Source organism: Vipera ursinii (assembly GCF_947247035.1).
Source record: "Vipera ursinii genome assembly, chromosome: Z".
Lineage (NCBI taxonomy): Eukaryota > Metazoa > Chordata > Lepidosauria > Squamata > Viperidae > Vipera > Vipera ursinii.
Genome location: NC_139517.1, coordinates 32,912,369 through 32,924,581, shown reverse-complemented (window position 1 = coordinate 32,924,581; position 12,213 = coordinate 32,912,369). Strand labels below are relative to the sequence as shown.

At 40.9% G+C, this 12,213-nt stretch overlaps 1 protein-coding gene across 3 annotated transcripts in view; it reads right to left on the bottom strand.

Annotated features, from left to right (window-relative positions):
• CBX1 (chromobox 1) overlaps positions 1 to 12,213 on the bottom strand; it is a 33,609-nt gene that overhangs the window by 10,154 nt on the left and 11,242 nt on the right. The window contains exons 1-2 of one of the 3 annotated variants that reach the window (XM_083378153.1): positions 8,131 to 8,334; positions 1,437 to 1,607 (exon numbers count right to left, since the gene is read on the bottom strand). In XM_083378153.1, the coding sequence (XP_083234279.1) occupies positions 1,437 to 1,576 (140 nt within the window). In that variant the 5' untranslated portion in view covers positions 1,577 to 1,607; positions 8,131 to 8,334. Of the gene's footprint in view, positions 1 to 1,436; positions 1,608 to 6,778; positions 7,577 to 8,130; positions 8,335 to 12,213 lie in introns of those variants that run through there. The other 2 variants (XM_083378154.1, XM_083378155.1) reach the window with 2 other exon arrangements.

Sequence of the window (12,213 nt, the reverse complement as noted above, 5' to 3'; positions counted from 1 at the left end):
TGCATGACACACAAGGTATCTAGTGACAAGAACCAAATTACCAAGATTTCAGTGGTTTTGTTGTTCTGTGCGAGTCTTGGTTTTATGAATTAAAATACAGATTTGAAAGAAAAAAGGAATAGCATTTCATTTTCCTCATTACTAATAAATATCTGGTTTAGGCAAGGCTCCTGGAGGGCAAGAAGTCTTGGATAGCCCATGTATTCAAGTGCCCCTTACGAGAAGGCATAATGCACGACAGGGACAGTGAATACATCCCTGGCAAAACATATATAGAAGTATCTGCACATGTTCACCAACCTATCTAAAATGTAAGGTAAAGGTAAAGGTTCCCCCGCACAAGCGTGCTAGTCGTTTCCGACTCTAGGGGCCGGTGCTCATCTCCGTTTCAAAGCCGAAGAGCCAACGCTTGTCCGAGGACGTCTCCGTGGTCATGTGGCCGGCATGACTAGACGCCAAAGGCGCACGGAACGCTGTTACCTTCCCATCATAGTGGTCCCTATTTTTCTACTTGCATTTTTATGTGCTTTCGAACTGCTAGGTTGGCAGAAGCTGGGACGAGTAACAGGCGCTCACTCTGTTACACGGCACTCGGGATTTGACCCGCCAAACTGCCGACCTTCTGATCGACAAGCTCAGCGTCCTAACCCACTGAGCCACCGCGTCCCTAAAAATGTAAGGAAAGAACTGTCCAAATCAGAAAGCACTTTTTGGGGAAGAACAATGTACATCTGATTTTTAAATACATTGTTATCCTGCAGGAACATATAGTTCATATTACCACATCTTTTCCTAAAGTGTCATATTTGCCTGAAGGCTGCTGAAAGGTACAATGAAGATAACATAAACCAGGGGTGTCAAACTCAATTTCATTGAGGGCCGCATCAGCACTGCGGTTGCCCTCAGGGGGCCGGGTGGGCGTGGCCTGGGTGGGCATGGCCTACTGGGTGGGCGTGGCTAGAGTGCGTATGGCCTACTGGGTGGGTGTGGCCAGCTCTACATCGTTCGCATCAAGGGTGCCTATGGGGGGGCCTGGGCAGGAGTGGGACAGATCTGAGGGTCTCTGGCAGAAGGAGGGTCTCTGGGCCAGGGCCAAGGCAGTGGGGGCCGTTCTCTCACTGTTTCCAGGATGGCTTCACGGGCCGCATGAAACCACTTCGCAGGCCGGATCCGGCCCCCGGGCCTTGTGTTTGACATGTCTGACATAAACAAATATAAAATGTTTGTTTAGTAGGATAGGTTTTTAAAGCCCAGCTATTTACTAGTTGAAGTACATTACCACAATGTAAGATTTTTAAAAAGTTGAACCGGATTTTTAAAAAGCCATCACTCTAAAAAAACAAGCACTATGAAATGTTAACATAAGGTCTTCAAAAACTGATGTCAGCTGATCTTTCTTTTCAACAGAACTACAAAATAAAGGAAAGCAGCCTTACTCTGAAAAGCCTTTCCACTTAAGCAGGTATTCCACTTTGCCTTTCACCACCCGCCTGTCAAGAACTTTCTCCACCACGTATTCCTCCTCTTCCTCTTCTAAGACCTCCTCCACTTTCTTCTTGTTTTGCTTTTTTCCCATTGTGCTCGCCAGCTTTGCAGTTTAGAAGAGGCTGTTACAGATAAAGAAAGAGATATCAGGAATGAAAATGCTGATTGGGAACCTTTGGGAGCTACAGCAGCAGTACTAAATAGTAGTTGCTATATTTTTTTCTACCCAGTATTCAACCATAAAACAATAATGGAAAAATTAAACCCAAATATGCCTTCATGGATACATGGCTGCCAATACAATCACAAAAAACATACATGGAATATGTAAGTCCTATTAACATCTATGGTCTACAAATATCCACACAATAGCAATAGCACCTAGACTTATATACCATCCCACAGCCTTTACAGCCCTCTCTGGAAAGTTCACAACGTCAGTATATCACCCCCAACATTCTGGGTCATCATTTTACCAACCTCGAAGGATGGAAAGCTGAATTAATCTTGAGTCCATCAGGATCAAACTCCACGCTATGGGCAGAGTTAGCCTGCAATACAGGATTCTATCCACTGACCACTAGGACATAAACCCAAGTCTTGCTGAATGGCATTCGTATGTCCATTACCTGTGATGATTTGATTCAACAGCATAGCCTTTTTAATTAATAGGACGCACAGATCAACTCTGGAATCTGATTCCACTAGGATAGCACATGCAACTTAAGACACCTAAGATGACTATTAACAAGTTTTATGCAACTTAGGTTTTCTTCCAAGAACAAAACACACTGCAGGAAACAAAGCATTGTTTCAACTTTAAATTCCTCAGAATGAATCTTTATGTTCAAAGCAAGAAATATTAGCCATCACATTCTCTTTTGCTACTCTCAGAAAAACCCATAGGTTCTATCATATAGCGAGGGGGAAATTATTTAATTCCCTGCTGATTTTGTAAATTTGTCCACTGACAAAAAAATAATCATCTATAATTTTAATGATACGTTTATTGTAATAGCGAGAGACAGAACAAAAAAAATCCAGAAAAGCACATTTCAAAAAAAAAATATAGATTTGCATTTTAATGAATGAAATAAGTATTTGACCCCTTTGCAAAACATGACTTAGTACTTGGTGGCAAAACTCGTTGGCAATCACAGAGCAGTTGGCTACCAGGTTTGCACACATCTCAGGAGGGATTTTGTCCCACTCCTCTTTGCAAATCCTCTCCAAGTCATTAAGTTTTTAAGGTTGATGTTTGGCAGCTCAAACCTTCAGCTCCCTCCAGATTTTCTATGGGATTTAGGTCTGGAGATTAGCTAGGCCACTCCAGGACCTTAATGTGCTTCTTCTCGAGCCACTCCTTTGTTGCCTTGGTCATGTGTTTTGGGTCATTGTCATGCTGTAATACACATCCACAACCCATCTTCAATGCCCTGGCTGTGGGAAGGAGGTTCTCACCCAAGATTTGATGGTACATGGTCCCGTCCATTGTCCCTTTAATGTGGTGAAATTGTCCTGTCCCCTTAGCAGAAAAACACCCCCAAAACATGTGTCCACCTCTATGTTTTGACAGTGGGGATGGTGTTCTTGGGGTCATAGGCAGCATCCCTCCTCTTCCAAAAACAGCAAGTTGATGCCAAAGAGCTCAATTTTGGTCTCATCTGACCACAACACTTTCACCCAGTTCTAATCTGAATCATAAAATATGTTCATTGGCAAACTGCAGATGGTCCTGTACATGTGCTTTCTTGAGCAGGGGGTCCTTGTGGGTGCTGCAGGATTTCAGTCCATGACATAGTGTGTTACCAATTGTTTTCTTGGTAACTATGGTCCCAGCTACCTTGAGATCATTGACAAGATCTTCCCGTGTTTCTGGGCTGATTCCTTTGTTCTCATGATCATTGAAACTCCACAAGGCGAGATCTTGCATGGAGATTGACAGTTGTGTTTCTTCCATTTGCAAATAATCGCACCAACTCTTACTGCCTTCTCACCAAACTGCTTCGCGATAGTCTTGTAGCCCATTCCACCCTTGTGTAGGTCTACAATCTTGTCCTGACATCCTTGGGCAGCTCTTTGGTCTTGGCCATGGTGGAGTTTGGAATCTGATTTGTTTCTATGGACAGGCATTTTTTATACAGGTAACAAGCTGAGATTAGGAGCACTCCCTTTAAGAGAATGCTCCTAATCTCAGTTTGTTACCTGTATAAAAAACATCTTGGAGCCAGAAATCTGGCTGATTGCTAGGAGATCAAATACTTATTTCACTCATTAAAACGCAAATCAATTTATAACTTTTTTGAAATGCATTTTTCTGGAATTTTTTGTTGTTATTCTGTCTTTCACTGTTACAATAAACCTACCATTAAATTACTGATTGATCATCTTTGTCAGTGGGCAAACGTATAAAATCAGCAAATAATTTTTCCCCTCACTGTATGTGATAGAAAAATAGTTTGATAAAGATAGAGGAAGATTCAACATTCTCAAGTAGTAGGAGCAACAAAAGTGCATCCAGCATGCAAACTAGATTAAACAGCTTGCTACTCCTGGAAATGAAGAATTACAGTCTACTGGAAAAAGAAAATTGTAGAGGCATCCTGCCGGCAAAGCATGTCACAGCAGCAGGATACACTTGTCTCAGTTGGGGTCTGATAAAAACAGACAAAAGGGGCCGTCAAGCACAGCTAGGATTTAGAAAAGGGTCTAGTTTGCAGTGAAGAATGGTTAACTAAGGAGATGTCTATGAACAGGGACTGAGAAGGAAGGGAAATTTCTAAAGAACATGTTCTAAGCTTAAACTAGCTTACAAATGGTGGGAACTCTAGTTTTGAACTGTTCTGAGTATGGCTTCTTAACATTCTGGGCACACCAACAAATCTTTTTTCTGTCTGTACTCCCTTTTCTTTGTATGACTTAAGTCTTTTCAGTTTGTAAGCTTGAAGCCAGTGTCTTTTTTTTTAGTATGTGAGCTCCTTTGATGCATTACTATTTGAAAAGCAGAATAAAATATACATGATTAAATAAGTACATTATTGAGTTATATCCAAATTAATTCAAATTAATGGGAATTAACTTTCTTGGGAAAGAAATATTGGAGTAGGATTCATACATTAATGCAGAAAATTCTTAAAGCGAACAGAAAAATTAAACCAGAAACTTTCCTTCTGGGATGCCTTGATTCCCACCATGGACAAATGGCTACAAAAGCTGATGGAATTAGCAGAGATGGCCAAATTGACTGTTGATTAAAAAAAAACATAAGTACTTTTGTTTCTACTTGGAAATCGCTTCTGGACTTTGTGCCTGAGATGGAAAAAATGATCTATGATTTTGAGTTTTACTGCTTAGATGTATTTGCCGATACAGAAATGGCTAGTGCATACTACTATAGAAATGTAAAAAGTTGAGATTTGATTTTAATGTCTGATTTTACTGCAACAGAGTTGGAAGTCAATGCCTTTTGTTTCTTCCCTTCCCTCACATTTTTTGTTTCCCCTTCCTCTACTGTTGTCCCTATTTGCTTTTGTATTTTCACATTTTTTTGTTATGAATAAAACTATAAATACAAACTTTCTACAGTACTTGCATATGGATTTAACTGAGAATCCAAATTTCCTTGAATTAAGGTTGTTTTAAAATTTCAATTTTCACCATATGCATATCCCCCTAAAACAGGAAAGGGAAAAACATACAATTTTATATAGATTTTAATAATCTTATGGCGCCAAGACTCAGAATAGTCCAAAGCCAGAATGAGATGGACAACCTGGAAAACAATGAAGTTTTTGGGAAAAAGACATCTTAACTGAAATAAAGGGAACAATAGGCAAGCATTTGATTGATCTCCCTTCAAATACTATACACTGATTCAAATCTAAACTGTGCTTAATTACACTAATTCTAATAAATCAAGAATTTGCACAATATGAGATTTGAGTATTATTTTCCTTTTCCAACAAGTATATATTCCTTATTGGCTTTAGATATTAATATTTTTAAAAATGGAATTCTATGAAATTCTTACTGTCAGATGCAAGCAACTAAATTGGACTCATGAAGGGCCCAATTCAGCAACTTTGTGTTCTACCAGTACAAGAATTTCTCCAGACTGCCTTGCTTTCTCTTAAGAACTAGATAAGGTTCCACAAAATTCTAGGACACGGCTCTTCAAACTTGGCCCTTTTATGACTTGTGGACTTCAACTCCCAGAATTCCTCAGCCAGCGTGCCTAGTTCCTAAGCATAAAATACATTAAATACTGCATAATATTTGTGATAGGTTACTAGTTCTTGGTCCATACTATCAAGCCATAAACAATTATATTGGATAATGAGTGGTCAGTTTTCCTTGCTTGTTCTTTGCAAAGTACTGTAATCTTTCATAAGGATATCAGCTCAGTTCTAATGGACTATGTATATATTAAGCTAAGTTTTCATTTGAAACCTGCTAAGAGAAAAAAAAAAGATTAACCCATAACAAAGTAGGGGAGCAACTAATGAATAGGATTAAACTTCTGCAGAGTGACGGAGTTCAAAATGAGACATTTATAGAATTCCTGTGCATCTGGAATGTGAATATCACTTTTTCTCTAGTACTTCAAATTGATACATATAATACAGGTAGTCCTCGACTTATAATAATTTATTTAGTGACTGTTTGAATTACAATGGCACTGAAAAAAAGCAATTTATGAAACTTTTTCACACTTACAACCACTGTAGCATGGTCACATAATCAAAATTCAGGCATTGGACAACTGCCATATGACAACTACTATGATAGTTGTATTGTCCGTGAGTCATGTAATCACCATTTGTAATCTTCTCCACTAGTTTCCAACAAGCAAAGTGAAGGGGGGGGGGGGTAGCCAGATTCACTTAACAACCATATGATTCACTTAATCACAATTCACTTAAGCTGTAAATCAATCATGCAGTTATTAACAGCTATAGCAAAAATGTTATAAAATGGGACATCACTCAACTGTCTAGCTTAGCAACAGAAATTTTGGGCTCAATTGTGGTCGTAAGTCGAGGACTAGCTGTACTCCCACCTTGTTTTATTTTCACATCCTGACCAAGGTCAGTAAGGATTGCTCCAAAGTTATCCAATGAATGTAGACTTGAACCTGGGTCTCTCTGGTTCTCGTCCAACCCTCTAACCAAAACACCACATTATATTCAAGTTCATACTGTTACATTTGCAATTTAGTGTTTCATGGTTTATTATACTGTAAACTACCTTGTGAACATAAATTAGTACTGAAACCCCAGGAGCAAGTACTTACTATCAGGAGCAGCAAAATGATTGAGTGTTCAGTGAAGGGCTCCTGAAACAATTGAGCAGGGTTGCAGATACTGCTCTTATCAGCATCACTGACAGTGTCTGTTTAATTCTTTGGATCTGCATACCTAGGTGCATTAAACATACATCAATGTGGTAAAAGAATAGAGTATTAAACCTGAACTGGGGAAACCTAGGCTCAAGTCAGGTACCTTAGAACAGTTAATATAGTACATCTTTGCCTGATCTAGCAGTATTGATGATGAAGTATGATAAAACCCAAATTCCTGACAAAAATGTAATAAAAAAGCACAAGTTAGTATTTTCCAACATAACCCATCATAAATGCTTAATACAGCCTAAGTGTAACTCCATAAAGATATTTTTAATAATGTATCACCATCTCAAATAAATTTCACATCAATTTTGTTAAGGCATAGACCTTGAGGAACTTTTCACCAATTCTTTCAAGATTTACTGACTTCTTGCTAACCAGCAAAAGGTGACTGGCTTGACTATGCTCCAAATAAGATCACTTATTCATTGAACAGATTCTTCTCACTACCAATAGCTTTTGGGAATGTCTGGGCTCTGCAAGTCTCCATAGTATTTACAGAAAACAAATTAAATATCTTATTAATCTCCCACTAATCTTAAGGGGGGGAAATCCTACTCGGTTCCTGAGGATAGAAATCTACTCCATCCCTGTTTGTATTTCTTTCCAATAAAAAATGAAACCTCTAAGAACCACCTAATTTTCTCTTGCAGCCTCTTTCTCAGTCAGAAAGATTTTCCCCCTCCAGCTGTGCATCTATTTGGAACCCAAAATTTTCATTTCCCCCCATTCCCCACCCCCTTCACATAATTAACCCTTCATTTCACCGACATGAAGCACACATATTTAGTATTTCCAATTATACATTCAATGTTTTTTTTTTGAAAAGCAACTCCCACAAACGGTAACCTGTACAGCCCTTCTCCCCCAGCCTGCTATATTTTACGGTGCAGTCTCTCTGAATACCGTAGTATGCATACTTCATCTGCCTTACCCAGCCTATAGTACTTCTTCATGCAAAGTCCCCACCATACTCCGTCGCTTATCAGTTACTAGCCCTTCCTCCTTAAGGCCCAATTAGGTTTCTAACCTCAGCCCACCCATAATTCCCACGCCATACTTTTCGTTTCTTTTTTCCCCCCATCGCCTGTAGACCATTCCGAATTCTGCAAGGTCTCGAGCTCCAGAAGCCCTCTTAAAACCTTTTCAGCCCACCCCCAATATGGCCGCTTCGCCCTCAATAAAGCCGCGCGCGCGGTATCTGGGACGCCCTCCACCTTGTTCCCTTCTCCTCTCTTTACCTTGAGTAGCCCCGCCAAGAACCCACGAGTGGAAATGTAAAGGTAAAAACAAGCACGGAGAAGCAGCGGAGCCTCGGTTGGAGTCGGGGAGGGAAAGCAGTTCTGGTTTTGAAGAGAGCAACGGCTGGGAAAAGGGCCTCCCGCGTTCGATCTGCCTCCGCCAAACAAAAGAGCACTGAAACCCCTCTACCCGCCGAGATCCACTACGCATGCTCTCTACAACTCAACGCCCCCTCTACGCCTCTCGAAGCTATCCTAGCCCGCGGCATCTTGGGACCGGATGCTGTTTTTTTCCCCCTACTGTGTTCATAGACTTAGTCTAAATCAGCGTACAGATCTTTTTTCTTTAGATTTAGAAGGAAAAACGAGACTTGTTCATCAAAACAAAGACAAAGTCTAGAATTTTGACCAACTATGGATGATCGGGATTATTGCCTTTCTTAAAGAGCCAATTTTTGTTTATTTCACTAGCAACTTCATTTTGTTTTTAATATGTTTTAAGTTTTAAGACTTCCATCTTATATAAGTTGATTCCTCTAGAGTTTAATTCCGAGAAAAGTGTTCTTATTGCAGCCTTAATAAAGTAGTAGTTACAGTAAGGAACTCAGCGGAAGAAAAGCCTTGTGCTGGAATTAAGCCCTACAGTTTGCCTGCAAACGTATCTGAAATTATTTCTGAAACTTTGCTTCCCGAGGAATGGTTTTTATAAAATGGTTTTTGGCAGAAATTTTAAAACAATATCCTATTGGCCTACGATGTTAATGTAGTAAGCATCTTATCTATAACAGCAGGAATATTTTTAAAAAGAAATATTAAAATAACTTTTCCCCCATATGAAAACAAATCAAACATCATATAACAATTATAGGAATAGGAAGCAGCAATGCAACAAACAGAAACTAGTTCCATTAATACAATCCAAAATATGGATAAAAAGAAAACAAATTAACCACAAAGAATCAAATTCACAATAAAGCAGGTAAAACCTTGGTGGAGCAGTGGGCTAATAGCTCCTTAAGTAACACCAGCTGCCTGCAATTAGTGCAGGTTCGTCCCACCAGGCTCAAGGTTGACTCAGCCTTCCATCCTTCTGAGGTAGATAAAGTGAGGACCCAGATTGTTGGGGACTTTGTAAAAGTGCTGCGGGGAGGGGGAGGGGCAAAAGCCCTAATAAGCAGGCATGTACATAGAATGAAGGCTATTGCTAAGCACATTGATTTGTGCTTCTTAGATTGTAAGCCGCCCTGAGCCTTGGGAGAAGGATGGGATTAAAAAACTACTTTTTTTCTAAATGCTTGTCAGCAAACAGCAACCAAAGTACTCAAGTCTCCTGGAAAACAAGCCACATAAATCAAATCTTCCTGAAGGATCAGATGAAAGAATATACATGCAGAGGTGGGGATCAGAGGAAGGGTCATATGTGGAGATAAGACGAGGTGTGGTTGTGATGGACATGGGAGTGAGGAAGATGAATTCTGAGAAGAAACATTTACTCTTAAACAACTTTTTCTTTAACAGCTTTTTTCCTTTCTGCTCACTGAGGGTTTTGCAGATAAGCTTGCTAACAGTTGACATGTTAGGGGGGGATGGGGAGGTACAGGGTCAATGAAGTGAGACAGATTTACAGGTTCAACCACTTAGCCAGGATGTTGGGTACATGAATAGCTCACTTATAAGAAAAACCAAAATGACATAGCTGGCACAGGAAACTAGAAGCTTTGGAATATTCCTGTGATCTAAGGTGGGCAAAGATGGTGTGACATTTAGCTATTTTACATAGCAAGTGAAAAAACTTTAGGGGGCTGCAATCCATGTAACTATGGATTACTGCTTTGTTGTGGTGAAGGGGCTTGCATAATTCAATGAAGCTATGAGCTATGCCATGCAGGGCCACCCAAGACAGCCAGGTCATAGTAGAGAGTTCTGACAAAACGTGATCCACTGGAGAAGGAAATGGCAACCCACTCCAGTATCTTTGCCATGAAAACACCATGGATAGTACCAAAAGGAAAAAAGATATGACGCTGGAAGATGAGCCCCTCAGGTCGGAACGTGTCCAATATGCTACTGGGGAAGAGCAGAGGGCTAGTACTAGTAGCGCCAGAAAGAATGAAGCGACTGGGCCAAAGCTGAAAGGATGCTCAGCTGTGGATGTGTCTAGTGGTGAAAGGAAAGTCCGATGCTGTAAATATTTTTTTCTCCATAGGAACCTGGAATGTAAGATCCATGAATCAAGGAAAGCTGGACGTGGTCAAACAAGAAATGACAACACTGAACATCGACATCTTAGGAATCAGCGAACTAAAATGGACAAAAATGGATGAATTTAATTCAGATGACCATCAGGTATACTACTGCAGGCAAGAATCCCTCAGCAGAAATGGAGTAGCCTTCATAGTCAATGAAAGAGCAGGAAAAGCAATACTGGGATACAATCCCCAAAATGACAGAATGATCTCAGTTCGAATCCAAGGCAAACCATTCAATATCACAGTAGTCCAAGTCTATGCCCCAACCACCAGTGCTGAAGAGGATGAAATTGACCGGTTCTATGAAGCCCTACAGTGTTGTGATTCAGGGTCAGCCTGTGGGTTCGGCAGTTGGGTCGGATGACTCAGATGAGGGGGAGGAGGGGGGTGTTGAAGACCTTGCTGATGATAGCCCTCAGGCAGGCCCCTCCCACTTGGTCACCATGGAGACCCAGCTGTGTGAGCCTGACAGTGTGGATGAAGATGACCCATAGCTGGCCCTGTTCAAGGACGCCCGACGCAGGAGGCAGTCAAGTAGGAGTAAGCAGAGGAAGGCTGTGGGGCTTCTCGGAAGGAGGGAGAGAGAAGCCACGCCCTGAACTCTTTATAAAGGGAATGTTTGGGGAGGGCTGGTTTGCTGAAAGCAACCGCTCAGATAGTGTTTCAAAGCTCCTGTATCTTGGTACGTGTCTTGTTTGTTTTTTGTAGTAATAAATTTGGCAGACGTCATTCCAGCCTCTTGCCGTTTATAAAGGGGTTGCCTTTCTGCAGGGCCGGTAGCAGGCTGGTACAGAACATACAGCACCTTATAGAACTAACCAAAAAATGATGTCCTTATCATCATGGAGGATTGGAATGCTAAAGTAGGAAGCCAAAAGATAACCGGAATAACAGGCAAGTTTGGCCTTGGAGTACAAAATGAAGCAGGGCACAGGCTGATAGAATTTTATCAAGAGAATACGATGGTCTTTTCCAACAATCCAAGAGACGGCTCTACACATGGACATCACCAGACGGTCAACACAGAAATCAGATTGACTATGTGCTCTGCAGCCAAAGATGGAGAAGCTCTATACAGTCAGTAAAAACAAGACCAGGAGCTGACTGTGGCTCAGACCATGAGCTTCTCGTTGCAAAATTTAGGCTTAAACTGACTCCAGAAGATGCTAGAGGACAGGAAGGCCTAGAGCAGACATGTCAAACTTGCGACGTCACGTGACGTCGCGCGACGTATCGTAACTTTTTTCCCATTGCCAGCAATGGGATGGGCGCGGTTTCTCTGTGACGTGTCCGGCCCGCGGGCCAGCACTTTGACACCCCTGGCCTAGAAGAACGTTGTTCATGGGGTTGCGATGGGTCGCACACGACTTCGCAACTAACAACAGCAAAAATCCAGGTAACCAATCAATATTATATATTATGCAAGTATTATCAGGGGGAGGGAAAAGGGATGTGTTGGGTGGGCAAAGGGGTGTATGAAAATCACCTTTGATTATAAAAACTGCTGTAAGATTGTAATTGGGGCTTTGGTAGCTTTCAAAGTCGGGGTGACTTTTATTCTTTGGTACCAAAATAAAAGTGTTTTTTCCCATACCTTGGGTTTGGTGATCAATTGGCTTCACCACCAAGCTTAGGCCCAGTTTTGGGAACAACATCCCCACAAACTAACACTACAATAGCACTTTTATTTAGTTTTTTATCAAATTTATATAGCTACTCATCTCACAAAAAGTGACTCTGGATGCCCTAAAGCAAAAAAAAAAGTATGAGCAATAAACATGTCAAATACAATCATATTGAACATACAAGAGATTTGATCAGCAATGATGCTGCC